The sequence below is a fragment of the Ictalurus punctatus genome, chromosome 10 (assembly GCF_001660625.3).
Source record: "Ictalurus punctatus breed USDA103 chromosome 10, Coco_2.0, whole genome shotgun sequence".
Classification (NCBI taxonomy): domain Eukaryota; kingdom Metazoa; phylum Chordata; class Actinopteri; order Siluriformes; family Ictaluridae; genus Ictalurus; species Ictalurus punctatus.
The window spans coordinates 15,042,979-15,059,044 of NC_030425.2; the positions used below are offsets into that span (position 1 = coordinate 15,042,979).

Consider the following 16,066-nt stretch of genomic DNA (forward strand, 5'->3'; position numbering starts at 1 on the left):
TGTCTTGACTACTACTACTATATCCGAGGAGAGAGACTCTGATTCGGTTTGATATCTGGCTGAACTGTTTAGTTGCTGGTTTTGAAGCAGGAACTTCAGTCTGCCACTAGAGAGATGAGGTTGAGTCTGTGATTTATGCTGGTTTGGAGCTTGACCGAGGCATGTCTGCCTCCACGTTAAATCTGGTGACAAAGTGGTCTCCTCAAAGCCACAACTGGGACATTGTCAAGCCAGCACAAGACTCATTGATCAATACAAACCAAATTAGCCATCGCTTCCTTCCAGGACAGAATTATAGATTCTCGTAAAGAAGCTGCCTATGGCTTTTATTAATAGAGATGGCGTGTCCGTGTCTGGGGTGATCACAGATTTAATTTTGGCTTGAGCTCACTTCTGGATTCTGCTGACCATCAAAGAACCGTGTTACCCATGAGGCTCCTGCATGCAGACACACAGCCACTAACTGTAGAGTGTCTCTAATCTGCAAGCTCAGTGTTCCTGCATGTCTCTTCACTCTGTTGGCCATTTATGGAGACATCAGAGACGTGCTATTTATTCTAAAGCATGCTCTTGCTGAGTCACATGCCTCTGAGAAGTAGCAAGGAATGACCAATTCTTATTCTGTTAAAGAAATTAATTATGATAATGAGCATATTTTATGCTTGCAGAGTCAGAGTTGTTTTTTTTACAGTGTAAATTATCTAATGGTGTTAATACAGATGAACACAATCGCATATGGTTTCAGGCAACAGCAGGCTGTGGAGGTGTGTTGTATTTGCTGGCACCCACGAGAATCATACTGAGGGATGTGGGTGTTGAGGAGCTGTGAGCCTCAGCAGGGGGATTTATCACGGCAGACAGGCCTGAAATAGCCAAGCTCAGCGATGGATGAATGCATGTGCTTGTTCATCATTTTTTTCAGAGCTAGAATATAAATCTAACCATTTTTGTGTTAGTCAACCCTCTTTCTCATGCTGCAGTGTATATCTGCAATTTTTGAGATGATAATACACACTGTACATGATTAACGATCAAATATACTTGAAGCAGCCAACAATTTAGTATATGATTTAGAGCAGGTTCAGTGTGATTCAGTAAACACATCAATTTTAGTGGAACAAAAGTGCTAGAGGCCTCTCCTCCTACACTGATACTGACAGATACAGAGGTCACGCCCCCTGTGCTGATACCGAAAGGTTCAGAGGCCATGCTTTCTTCAATGACACTGACAGGCACAAACCATGCCTCAATCACACTCTCTTTTAAAATGTGTGAGATTATTGAGGCATTCAAAAATCAAGTATCATGAATACTAAACTGGTGTCTATAAGCTTCCCTGTTAGCTACATTAGCCTTACAGTTCATAAGAAGCAAACTTCAAACACAAAACATATCCTCACTCAATTTCATTCTGACAAAATGTTTCCTTCAAGTGAATTTGAACATTCACAATAGACTTCATTTACAGAGTCAACCTTTTTTCTAATTTATTTTAAAAATCTATTTGTAATGTATCAGTTTATGCCCTGGCAAAAGCAGAATTTCTTTCCTGATTTTTTTTTTTTAAATTACAGAGTCCACTTAACTTTAAAACTGTATTACACATTGTAACATTAAAAAAAAAAAACCCTGAAAAATGATGTTATTTTCCAGCCAAGATGTGTAACTTCCTGTTTGAGGATTAATCGTGCAAACGTTTGCCACATTTTTAAATGTGATTAAAAACTTCAAATAGGTTCTTACAGTTATAGTTTATTGGATATTAAACTTTTGGGAATGATTCTATTATTCAAATCTCAACCATTAAAGATGTAGTCTGGGCAAAAAATGCGAATGTAGCTAATAATAGGTGGACTTTAGAGTTACATTGGCTTTTGAGCCTTTCCACTGACTGATAGCTGAGTTACCATATCTGGCTGAACTATCCCTTTAAGGTCATTATTTGATATAAATGGCACTGCTTTACCACTGACCCTACTGTGTAGGGAGGAACTGAACACAAATCTGCAGCATAAATGCAACACAATCAGCTGAGAGTCACACGTCCATCCAACCATGTTACATCACTCTCAGGTCCAGTGATACGACACGGCCCATGTAGTACAGTCGTGCTTTAGGGAGTGTGTCACACAGTGGAGAGTGTGTGCACAGCCACTTCCTTCCATTCTGAACCATGTGTGTGTGTGTGTCCTCAAGCAACTCAGAGGACCTGCTCCGTGCTCGAGGCTGAGATGTCCAGCAGCCTCCAGGCAGCATAGGGGTTGAACTCCTCCTGGTCTCGACACAAAGCCCAAACATACATCATCCTGAGGACTTTCTCCTAAGGACCAGAAGTCAAACACACAGACAGAAAACGACACACAAATACGTTAATAAAGCCTGGTTACATACTAAAATATGCAGACTGCATAAAGCAGGGCTGATATTAGGCAGAAATGTTTTTTCCTGAGAGAGAGAGCGAGAGAGAGATAGAAGAGACCATCCCTTTTATGAAGAGATAGTTCAATAAATCTCCACATCTAATCTGCACATTTTGCCAATTATTCCAAATGTACTCAGTCAGCCAGTCTGGATTTTACTTCTTTAGTTTTGCACCGAAACTATGGGGATAATGTAGCCAACACATAATGGAAGTCTATCTGACCAAAAATTTGTTCCATAAACATCATATAAAATGTCATATACTTACTTCATTGACATCATCAAGTAAAAGTACTAACAGAAATAGCATGGAGTATATGTATTTACAAAATTACATTCAAGGAGTAACTATACTCGCATTTGTATCACTTCCAACTTTTAAACTTTGGGAGCCAAGACCTCGGAAGCAGAAAGGTTCCAAACTGTTCGAAGGAAGAAAGGTTTTGGGTCTTCAAGATGGCCACCTCCAAAACATTGCCGTGTTTAGCTTTATGGTGAAGTTTTGTTCATGTTTATAGATAAGTCACACCATGTCACCATGTTCATCAGAAGGTCTGATGAACTGGATGTGGTTTTACAGAAAAATATTTGGGGTGAAATAGTGAATTGACTACATTTCCATGCAGAGAAATTACTCCTTTACTGTCTAAATCACAGAATGTTTTTATTTATTTATTAAAATAAAATAGCCTGGCTACTTCAGTGTTCTATTTTCTGTCTCAGTCAGTGACCTGCTGTTACAAAAAAGCTCCATCTACATTCAAAACCCCATCAACGGGCTGTCAGAAAGCGTTCATGTCATATTAATGACCCAGCCAGTGTTTATGTGATTCTTAATCCAACTCTGACCAAAAGCAGCTCCACTCCAAATCACCAGCCTAATAAAAACTGATTTGAAATGACAAAGATGATAAAGGGGGGGAAAAAATACAAAAAAAATAGAAGTTTACATGTAACTTGTGCGCTCTCTGGAACTGGAATGTCTTTTCCCCTCTCCCCTTTTACATCTAACAGAAGGTCTAGCTCCTGGGACTGGAATATCTAGGTCCCTGGACCAAGAATGTCCAGCTTCCTATAACTGGAATGTCTAGCTACCTGGGACTGGACCATCTAGCTCCCCATAACTCCTAGCCCAAGGCTATATTTTCTGGTGTTTAGTGCCTCTGTAGGTATACCAGTGACCATAGCAATGATATGTGATATTCAGGATGCTCCATATTCTGTAGACTATTTTTCTGATTTATACTTCTGCATCTATTTATCTGTGAGCATGTGCAGTTATCATGCACAGACTGTCACATTGGTGTCTACCAACACACTAGTACATAACATGAACGCTTGTGCTACGGGGCAGTGTGGAGTACTAAACCGGCCCTGACCATTGCTCTGGGACTTGAGGTCCAGGTTAAACCTTGTTTTAGCTAAAAACAGACCAGCTACCTTGTACACTAATTTAAGCACCTGCTTTGGCCCAAAGTGTAAAGGGGCCAACAATCCCAGCTCCACAAACTGCATCAGAACTCACCGGGTCACCCTCCACCACTTCACCCTTGGTGTTACGGATCACCATCACCAACTGTGCCTGGAAAGTAATGATGAGGACAGGGCCTTGTTCCATCATTTTCCCCATGGCCAGCTACACACACACACACACACACACACACACACACACACACACACACACACACACACACAACTGAATTAGATTTGAAATTGCATTTCCTGAGAAGAAAGCATTTGTCTTTTGCATACATGCTCCATTAACTGTTACAAACTGATTTACGTCTTCAGAAAAAAAATGAACACAAATGCAATGAAGTGAATACTAATGTTCTGTTTGTGTTTGTGTGTGTGTGTGTGTGTGTGTGGGGGGTACTATTCTAGTGATATTGTGATGACTCTTCTGTATTGCTACTAGCGCAAAACCAGATTTCAGGCAGGAAAAAAAATACGTCATAGTTCTTAAAGACTTGACTGACAAGACATTTCATAATATTTAAAATCGTGTAGTGTGAAAGGGTAGGTGAGATTTTCAAACTTTTTTTCAACTAATGAGATCCTTTTAGGGCAGGGGTCTCAGACTCGCGGCCCGGGGGCCAATTGCGGCCCGCGGAACGATATTTTGTGGCCCCCTACTTGAAATCAAAGCTTGCTGTTAGTGCGGCCCGCCCCCACTAACTTTTTCTCACATGCACCTGCGTGAGTCATTGCCCTGGGCGTTTTATATTTTTTAACACTTGTGGGCTACCATAGCTCAGGCTCGTGACAACAACACGAATTATCAACGTTGGTCATTTGAAACGTGTTTTGGGAGTGTTACCCAGTGCAAATACGTTTTTTTTGTCACCCAGTCATGTCTTTTTCAAAACCTGCCGTGAAGAGAAAGGTTGGCGATGAGCACAGACAATTTCAGGAGACGTGGGAAACGGAATATTTTTTTGTAGCGCACAGGGGCATTCCGACGTGTCTAATATGCACAGATAAAGTTGCGGTACACAAGGAGTATAACATCAGACGTCATTACTCAACTAGACATGCTGAGGAGTATGCAAAATACCAGGGAGATGAGCGAGAGGACCTGGTCGCCAAACTTAAAACATGTCTACTGAGGCAACAAGATTTTTTCAAGAAAGCAAGCAAAGAGAGTGATGCAGCAGTCGAAGCTAGCTACGTGGTGAGTGAGATGATTGCTAAGGCAGGAAAGCCATTCAAAGACGGCGAGTTCATCAAACAGTGCATGTTACAGGCTGCAAGTATAGTCTGTCAGGAAAAGAAAGGTCAGTTTAACAACATCAGCCTTTCAGCCAACACAGTGGCAGAGCGCATTTCTGACCTGTCGGATAACATTTACGATCAACTGCGTGAGAAGGCTAGACATTTCCATTCATACTCAGTCGCTCTTGATGAGAGCACAGAGAGCACAGACGTCACTGACACTGCGCAGCTCGCAATATATGTCCGTGGTGTTGATGACAATTTTGAAGTGATGGAGGATTTGCTCACAATAATTCCAATGCATGGGCAGACCACCGGTCAGGAGATATTCCACCAGCTGTGTGATGCCATTGTGGATGCCGGCTTACTATGGAAGAGTTTTGCTGGAATAACAACCGATGGAGCGCCATCAATGACAGGGAGGAGAAATGGACTGGTGGCACTTGTTCAAAGAAAACTGGAAGAGGAGGGTGTGGAAGAGGCCATTGCTTTGCACTGCATTATCCATCAGCAGGCCCTTTGCAGCAAATGCCTTAAGTTTGACAATGTGATGTCTGACGTTGTGAAATGCATCAACCATATCAGATCCAGGGGCTTAAAGCACCGGCAGTTCCGCACCTTTTTGGAGGAAATAGAGTCAGCATATGAGGATGTGCTCTACTTCACCGAGGTACGTTGGCTTAGCAGGGGGGACGTCTTGAAGAGGTTTTTTGAGTTGAGAGCAGAAGTGAAAGCCTTCATGGATAAGGATGGGATGGCTGTTCCTGTACTAAGTGATCCCAAATGGCTAATGGACTTAGCTTTTCTTGTTGACATCACACAGGAGCTGAATGTACTGAGCAAGAAGTTACAAGGCCAGGGCCAGCTTGTCAGTGTTGCATATGACTGTGTCAGAGCATTCTCCACAAAACTTGTGTTATGGAAAGCCCAGCTTTCTCAGACAAACCTCTGCCATTTCCCAGCATGCAAGGCGCTCATGGATTCAGGCACACCATTCAGTGGTGAGAAGTATGCTGATACCATTCTAAAGCTACAGGAAGAATTTGATCACAAGTTTGCAGACTTCAAGACACACAGAGCCACGTTTCAAATTTTTGCTGACCCCTTCTCCTTCGATGTGTAAGATGCCCCCCCTGTGGTTCATTTGGAGCTAACTGACCTGCAGTGCAGTTCTGAACTCAAAGCCAAGTTCAGGGAGGTGAGTGGAAAAACAGACAAGCTTGGACAATTTATGAGAGAATTGCCCCCCACGTTCCCTGAGCTTTCCAAGATGTTCAAGCGAATCATGTGCCTTTTTGGGAGCACCTATCTGTGCGAAAAGCTCTTCTCCACTATGAACTTTAATAAATCAAAGTTCAGGTCCAGACTTACAGATAAGCATCTTCGAGCCATACTGAGGGTCTCAGTTGCTTCCTCCCTCAAGCCAAATGTGGCTCAGCTGTGTAAGAGGAAGCGCTGCCAAGTCTCTGGCAGCAAGGAGTAGGAGGAAGTAAGAGAAACCTATGTTCTGAAGAACCGTTCATGTTCTGCATGTTCTGAATAGTTATTACTAAAGATTAAGAAGATTGGATCGGTTGTACTGTTTTTGGAATACTTGAAATCCTTTTTTTGTGGAATACTTGTTGCGGCCCAGCCTCACCCATACTCTACCTCCAGCGGCCCCCAGGTAAATTGAGTTTGAGATCCCTGTTTTAGGGGAATATATTTGAGTACACAGCCTGGTCAAAGTGAAAAAATCTTACCCTTGTGTACATATATTATATATAAACAAAAAAGAATAACGTAACATATTTTCCTGCATATTGTCAGCTTTATGCTCACATCTACATTGTCGATGTCAAGAATCTTCGAGTGAAACTGCAGTCCCATTCCTTTAGCTTGCTGAATTGGATGGGCCAACTGGCTATAAGTCTGCGAAACCAAGTGCAAAGCATCAGAGAATCTCGTCATTTAAGGAATTATCGAAATCCAAAACAAGTGCAACACATCAAACGAACACATTGTCAATACTGAATTATGTCCACATACAGCTTCATAGCACCAATCCTTGAGGACCTCAAGCTCTCCTTGAATGATAGCCTGAAAAAAACAAAGACGAATAAGTTTAAAGTGGCACACGAGTGCACGTCACTTTGCTACAGTTAAATGTGTTGCTGACGTACCTCCAGGATGTTGGGAATGATGTCCTTCTCACATTGTTTTAGAAACGAGTCTTTATCAAAGTTGGGGTCTGCCTTCAAGATCTCCGTGAGAACTTCAGACATCTCGGTCTTGGAGAACAAGCCACCTATTAAGAAACAAAAATCAAAAGTGCCTTGTTTCATTTTAGACATTTGTAGATAATGGGCATCAACTTTCTGGCCACTGTATATAATATTAATCTCTCATTCAGATGATACACTGTGGGACAGAAGCCATCCTTTATGTCCTACACTGAAACTAAAAGCCAGTAGAGGTCTCGCTACTTCACTGAGACGAACAGGCACAAAGGCCACACCTACTCTTTTAGGACTGACCATTGCAGAATACACACCTCATTCATTTGGACTTACAGCCGCAGAGGCCATGCCTACGTTGATAGGAATGACAGGCAGAGTCCATGCCTACGTTGATGGGATGGATGGGCAAAGTGGCCATGCCTCCTTTAATGGGACTAAAGCAAAGAGGACACACTTCCTTCATTAAGATTGATCAGCATAGGGACCATGCCCCTTCACAGATGCCACACCTTTTACACTAGAACTGCCAGCCCAGAGGACATGCCACTGTCAACTAATAGGCAGAGAAGCCACACCTCCTTTATTGTGAGTGACTGGAACAGTGGGCAACTTTCATTGGGACTGATGGGCATAGAGGCCATGCCTCCTTCACCAAGACTGACAGGCACACCTTCTTTGTAGAGACTGATAAGCACAGAGCTCACTCCCCTTTCATGGAGACTGACAGAGACAGAGGCTATGTCCCTTTCTGGGACCATATCTCCTGCATTGGGACTGACAGGAAGAGAGGCCATGCTTAATTCACAGAGATTTAAAGACATTGGTTAGCTCGTGCTGTCAGCGTGCTCTGAATTCCACTAACAAATAACATCATTAAAATAACAGTAAGCTTCTTTGAAAAATTTACCAAATCAGGAAAAACTTGTATCTTGTAAACATGCACATTAAAGAATTAATACAAGTCTTTTTTACTAAAAAAATAATCAGCAATCTGCTTGTTGCTCACTGCTAGCTGGGTCTGACGCACGTCCATAAACCGTAAAAGAAACCATAAAGGGGAATCACATGCATGAAGATAAATCATTTGGTGTTCAGTCAGCGTCACACACTCGCATACCCACGTTTCTTAAACAGTATTAGATAAGGAATGCAGATCAGGAATGGTCCTCCCCATTTCATCAGTTTCACTTATATGAATATAAAAGACAATACCTGTTTCCAAATCAAATCTCTTACTATGAGAAGTCTGTAAAATATAGGTAGCTGAGGTGATCCACTTTACCTATAAGATCTGTCATCTTATCCGTGACTGCACGAGACGCTCTGATTAAGGCATTGTCACTCTCGTCGTATTTCATCTTCATTTCAAAGAATCCTGCAGATAGAGAACAAATAAAGGGTTTAAAGAATCAACAAGCCAATGTGACAATTAAAAGACGTTTAGCTCAGTAATACCATAAACAAAAAGTTTCATAAAACAGCAGTCGATATTTTTATACACACACACACACACACATATATATATATATATATATATATATATATATATATATATATATATATATATATATATATATATATATATATATATATATATATATATATATATATATATACATACACACATACATACATATATACATACACACACACACATAAAATAATTATTTTAACCGGGTTTGAGCAATGACTATATTTAGCTCTGTCAACATTTTGTCAATTTTTATAGATAACTATCATACAGCGTCAGGAACCACATTGGTCAGTCTGTTTGAACAACTCAACACAGATTGAGGTGAGTATGTGATGATTCAGGCATGTAGTTTGCATGATGCTAAATAATGCTAAACTTCCCTTAAGTCTTAGCTGCATTAGCTTCCAAGCTCTAAACTGTATTGTAAATTTTATTTTTGCAGAATTGTACCTTTAAAAAAAGGCCTGAACCACAGATCAATGTGGCCTAATTGGCCTCTGTTCACAGCATCATACTTTCTGACCAGCAGCACCCCTTTATCATGAATCATAACTCTCTTTACAAATAATTTATTAATAGTGTAAGTATTAGATGATATGTTATAGGTCATGCGGACAGTGGTTAACAGATTCATACTGGAGGGAACATTCTTAAACTCCAATGCAGCTAAAAACCTTTTGGAGGAGAAAAAGGCAAATCTCTTCTGTTAGCTCTCAAACCTCCATTGTGTGGCTTAAAAAATTTAAATGATATTGAACTGGACAGAAAAAACAGACACCCTTTCAATATCAGCATGAGATAGCATCCAATTTATTTACCTCATTCTGAATGAATCATAGTCTTCAAATGTGAGACTCATCAATTTTAGCTCCCTTCGAATTAACGCATTACTGCAATGCTTCATTTATAGGCCTCATTAGGCAAAAATATGATACTCCGCTCAAAAGACAACTTTCATCTAGTACCGCATCTGATATGCAAGACCCAACCAGTTCGGCTGAGGCCACAGCGCCATCTGCTGAACAAACGATCGCACAACTTGCTGAACTTTCCACATTTCCTCCGAGACAACTGTGTGCCCAATAATAGCACAGTGAACACAGAAGAGACTTACTGTTAAAAACTACATTGTTGTCCTTGAAGTCTTTCCACTGTTGGAACCATTTCGAGTCCTTGTGAAGCACGACACCTGTTGCCTCCCTGAAATCACACACAGACACACCCAAGTTTCACATACTATCCTTATGAGGACCTCCCATTCACATAGTTATCAACGCAGCTAATTAATGCTATGCTACACTTCATTCTAACCCTACACTTAGCCTCAACAACCAAAGGGAAACCTTCTGGCTCTTTTAGTTTGGTTAATAAATGTTGCAGTTTAAAAAAAATAAAAGTAATAATGCCCCAACAAGATCAAAACTGTCAGATGTTCCTGAGGAGATACCTCCACCCCCAACACACAAAGAGAAAGACAGGTCACCCACCCAAAGCTCATTTGGTCAATAGTATATATTAGATTTCAGAAAAATCTAGACACTAAGCAAGTTGTGTCTAAATGTCCTGCTTACAAAACAGGAGTGGTGAAAAGGAGGATCACATTCAAGCAATCTTACTCATTAGCATCAAAAACTTTGGCTTCAGCCTCCGCTGCTTTAGATGAGAAGTCACTTCTCTTCCGTAACCTAGTGGGTGCTTTGTAAGGTCCGCTATGTCCAATGTCTCCGATTTCCTTTTTTACACTCTCCATACCCTGAGGAGCATCACACACACATAGGCATCACGGTTTATAAAACATCTGACTAAAAGGGCAGCAAAGCCGAATGCTTCCTTGATGTTCACAGCAAAAATAAGCTTGAAACATTAAACTTATAGGTCTTCATTCTGACCTGTGAAATTGCTCGAAAGGCTCCAGTCTTTCCCAGCTTCTCTCCACTCTTAGAGACACTCTCTGCTGACTGCTTGGCTGTTTTTGCAGCTTCCTCCATTCCCTCCATGATTTTTTTCCCAATGTCCGAGCGGCTGACCTCTTCTAAACCCTAAACACACACACACACACACACACACACACACACACACACACACACACACTGTAAACACAGCAGATGAGTCTTATGAAGACTGAGAATACATTTGTGTGTTATAGTGTAACGCTGTCGTAAACTTATCTTTTGTACCTTTAATATGTGACTGTCAGCTGAAAATGTGGATATAGTGTACCTTTGAAAGTATTTACTAGGACTGTAATTATCTTTTGGAGTAAAGCTTTAAATCTTTGGTATACTACATGCAACTTTCTAGGTAAAAGTACTAAAAAGGGTACCACCCCGGTGACGACAAAAGGTACTACCTTTGTTCAACAGTGTTTATTACTTTATCATTAATTACACTCCCATTTACAGCTCATGTATCCTTCCTAAATGTTTTGTGCACTCACCTCTTTGACTGTTTCTGACAGCGTCCCCAGCTTCTTCTTCAGCACCTCTGAAGTCCTCACTGTTTCAGACTCAATGGTTTTCTACAAAGAGATGATTTAAAGCAGAGATATGATAATACAAAGAGATAAATAAAATGTTACTAGTATAAAGACACTATTTGTTCATATAAACAATTAATAAAACCTTCTTTCTCAGTGTACACTGAAGGACTGATCGTACATTATGCAGAGCTGATGTTTCTCTGGCATACTGCATAACCCAGTGGTTTTCAAAGTGGGGGCCGCCCGGGGGGCCTCAACAATTTGGTATGCCCATCCCTCCCACTAGTATGTTTTCTCTTTCTCACTCTCAGACAACCACACACACACACACACACACACACAGTCAATTCCTAATGTAATGTAATTTAAAGAGGTAAGATGTAAATATTAACAAAAAAGGGGGATATATTCAGAAGTCTGTATTTTTAATGTGTTTTAAAGACATCTTGCCAAAGGGGGGCCTCGGTCAAATGTTAATGTCATTTGGGGGGGCCTTGCCCTGGAAAAGTTTGGGAACCCCTGGCATAACCAATATTACATCAATTGCACAGCAAACGGATTTTGTGCAGAGTCTCTCTCTCTTATATATATATACACACAAACGAACAAATACACACACACGTATATATACACGAAAAATAAAACTCAAACGAATCAGTTTGTACAGAGATTACAAATAAAGATTGCTTATCCTGTATGAATCAATCATAAGGACTGTTCCATAAATGACCAAGATACACATAATAAGAAAGAACTTGCATATTTCCGCCGAGCTTGTTGAAGTGCATCTGATTCCTCCAGCTTTTTGGCCTCCTCGCGAAATTTCTTGATGCTCTCCTTCATCTCCTTGTTTTTGCCCAGCTCCTGCTTCATGCTGTCCAAAAATTCACCTAAGAAGCCTTTTCGCCCTCCTCTGTCTGCTGATAAATACCGTACCTGCAAAAGCAGAAGGAATGCACTGTAACCTTACAGAAATATTTAACTGACTCTTAGAAGTGTAAAACATAAGTAAACTTGGGATAGTTCAAACCTGTGAGGCACTTGTGAGAGACCCACATATTCTGTGCACACGGGAGCTCTCATATGTGGACGAACAAGTGCGTGTAGTCAGTAATACTAAACCCCTCCTGGCATAGTGCTGAAAACAGAGAGAGAGACAGAAAAACTTCAAAAACCACTCAACACACCCAAAGTGCAATGCATACAGTGGGGGGAAATAAGTATTGGACATGTCAACATTTTTTTCAGTAAATATATTTCCAATGAGATTATTCACATGAAATTTTCATCAGACATCAGTATTAACTCAAGAAATCCAGAAATATAAAGAATTCACAAAATTAAAGTCCATAAATAAAGTTATGTGTAATAAAGTGGAATGACACAGGAAAAAAAATATTGAACACGCTAAGAAAAAACAGTTCTCCAAGGCAAGGTAAGGCAAAGAATCAGCTGAAATCTGTAAGTAGTTAGAAAGTAATTATAGCCCCTATCTGCGCAAATTAATATCAGATGGGTTAGTAAACTGATGGTCTATAAAAAGGCTTTTCATTACCAAGGTGTCACACAAGAAACGTCTCATGATGGGTAAAAGCAAAGACCTTCACAACCTTACTGTTGCGAAACATATTGATGAAATCAATACAGATGTCTTTCAAAACTTCTGAATCCTCCAGTAAGCACCATTGGGGCCATTATCCACAAGTGGAAGCAACATCAATCCTCCATCAACCGGCCATGCACAGGAGCTTCTCACAAGATTTCTGACCAGGTAGTCAGAAGAATAGTCAGAAGAGTAGCCCAAGAGCCAAAGACCACTCAGAAAGAGCTCCAGAAACACTTGGGGGCAGCAGGTACCATTATCACAGAGAAAACAATAGGCAATACACTCCACCGCTCTCGCTCACCCCGCAAGACTCCATTACTAAAGAAAAGGCATGCCGAACCTTGTTTAAAGTTTGGTACAACTCATTTGGACAAGCCTATGAAACACTGGGAGTGTGTAGTCTGGTCAGACGAGAGCAAAATTTTACTTTTTGGCTGTCATACTACACAACATGTTTGGAGAAGAAATGGCACTGCACCCTAAAAACACTATACCAACAGTGACATTTGGAGGTGTGGGGCTGTTTTTCATCGCATGGTAGTGGCAGACTTCATATAATTGTGTTCAATACTTTTTTCCTGTGCCATTCCATTTTATTACACATAACTTTATTTATAGACTTTAATGTTTGGATTGCTTTATATATGTGTAGGTTTCTTGAGTTAATACCAAAGTCTGGTGAATAGCTTCATTGGAAATATATTTACTGAAATTACATTTACGCATTCAATACTTATTTCCCCCACTGTATGTTGTAACAGTGTGCACATGTAAGCATATAGCAGTAAGTAGTAAGCGGTGTTTCCCAATTCAGAACTTTCCATCCCTTCAAATGTCACCATATTATTGATCACATATACCATAATATACAAATATACCATATATACAATATTAAATACTCACTGTTTATTTTTTCTCCTATTAAAATCCATTATAAAAAGGAGTTATCAATGACCCCCCCTCCCCACGTTAGGTCAGAAGGGCAAACAACCGCTAATTTCAAATAGGGATAACAAACATACAACACCGGAAACCAATTACAAGAAGAATCACTAAACACAACACAAATACTTCAATATGAAACCATTTAATGTGTTTAGGGTGAGGGTTCTTTAATACAGGCACAGAGCATCTAATAGGTGTATTCGATAGCAATGGACATGCTCTTAAGTGAAATTCCTCAAACCCCCCAATTCAAAGATTAAACGAATAAAATATCGCAGAGTAAACAGGAAAAACAAAACAAAAATCATATTGGAAAAAGGCCCCAAAATAAAAATCGGCTCTCCGGCATGACACACTAATGTTAGCCAGCTAGCTATCACCTCGGCTTGTTTATTTTCACTGCAACATCTTTACAAAAGATAAATTAATATTTCTAAGCAATAGCACAATGTTTAAATAATCATACACACTTCCGATGACGTTTGAACAATAGTTTTAATGGAAAAAAAATTCACCTGGTAACAGTGACACAAGGAGGCCGCCATCTTGGTCGCGTTGCCTGTGTGAGCGTCTGTTGACCTTGTGACGCATTTCCGGAGGCAGAGCCAACGACCACGTTTTCCCAAGGAAATTTCACGTGGAGGTGATAGTATCTCTGAAATTATTCTGCGTTTTGTCTCATGGTAAACGTTTTGTGATCCGTGTTGCAAACCTAAAAAAATGGCGAAAAAGTCCAGTATTGATATTTTCTTTGATGAAATAATTTAATATGTTAAACCTCAGCCTGATCATAGAACAACATTAAGATACTGAAACATTACTTTATTATAAATATGAAATGGTTTGGGAAGGATGCTATGCTTGAATTTTATAAGAAAAAAAAAACAACAACAACAAAAAACGACTGTAAAGTCTAACTAAAAAATCAAAATCAAAATGTAGAAACATGGAACCAGCACAGATATCTATATTTCATTTGTTTTACATCTGGAGTCTATTCTGAAAACACAGTGGACATGAGGTGGGAATAAATACCATGCACTCATTCACACACATATTCACACCTAGGCGCAAGCCATCTACATGCCAGTTTTTTGGGAGGTGAGAGGAACCGGGGCAGCTGTAACTCAGGTGGTAGAGCAGGTTGTCCACTAATCGTAGGCGGTTTGATTCCCGGCCCACATGACTCCACATGCCGAAGTGTCCTTGGGCATGACATTGAACCCCAAGTTGCTCCTGATGGCAAGTTAGTGCCTTGCATGGCAGCTCTGCTACCACTGGTGTGGTTTCAAATCTAATTTCAAATCTAAGCTCAGGATCAAACCCTGGAGCTCTGAGGGGACAATTCTCCCTGCTGTGTAACCATGCCAAACAGCTCAGAAGTGGTTACTTATGATAAATAAACGAATGAATGAGGGACTGAATGAATAATGGCATTGCCTACACCAAAAAAAAAAATAAAGTAGCATGTATGTGATTTGGCTCAATGTTCATGTCAAAGAACCAACTCATTCATGAACAACACTAGCAGTGACACAGGTATGATAGTGCATAGGTGGATCAGATGTAGCAGTGTTTCTAGCAACTACTGTAACCACTGGGTTGAGACAAAATCCACCAATCAAAAATTTCCATCCAGCAGCAGTGCTGTGGTTGGACACTAAGAGTAAACATAAATGATCACACATTGTGGATGAAACATAAAATGGCCAGTAAGTGTTACATCCAATTATATCACAGTGCTGTTGAATTCTCAGATCTGATCGGTTAGAAGTTGTTGATTAATTTTCTTTAACAGCAGCTGACAATCATGTCAGCTGTATTTCAGATCACAGGTGTGTAATTAATGTGCCCATTCTAACAAGTTGCCATTTCTATAATAAAAACATACACATGGTCTTGGATGGCAGAAGAGTTTCATTTAACATAATATTTAACAAATTATTAGTATTTATCAGTATTATTATTTAACCAAGATATATAATCATTGATATGAAGACGTCTGTGAGAAACAGTTTTTTTTGTGTGTTATTCTTTTCAATGAAAAGAAAAAAATAGGGGCTGGTAAGGGAATGACTATTTATACTAGCTACTTATTCTATACTACACCAAAGAATATCTGTCATTCTTTAATAAAGCAAAAATTGTAATTGTTGGCAAGTTGCTGTAGTATAAGAGAAATAAAACACTTAAAGTCAAGGGAAAAT

The 16,066-nt window shown here is 40.0% G+C and overlaps 1 protein-coding gene across 1 annotated transcript; it reads right to left on the reverse strand.

The window, feature by feature from the left end:
• Positions 1-1,461: 1,461 nt before the first annotated feature.
• On the reverse strand, positions 1,462-14,525 carry timm44 (translocase of inner mitochondrial membrane 44 homolog (yeast)). The gene is made up of 13 exons (XM_017478227.3): positions 14,375-14,525; positions 12,339-12,446; positions 12,068-12,244; positions 11,267-11,347; positions 10,719-10,868; positions 10,446-10,582; positions 9,944-10,029; positions 8,638-8,730; positions 7,299-7,423; positions 7,165-7,215; positions 6,958-7,047; positions 3,947-4,057; positions 1,462-2,320 (listed from the first exon to the last, which is right to left on the reverse strand). The coding sequence occupies exons 1-13, from the start codon at positions 14,402-14,404 to the stop codon at positions 2,201-2,203; spliced, it is 1,359 nt and encodes a 452-aa protein (XP_017333716.1). The 5' UTR covers positions 14,405-14,525; the 3' UTR covers positions 1,462-2,200.
• Between the last annotated feature and the right edge of the window lie 1,541 nt (positions 14,526-16,066).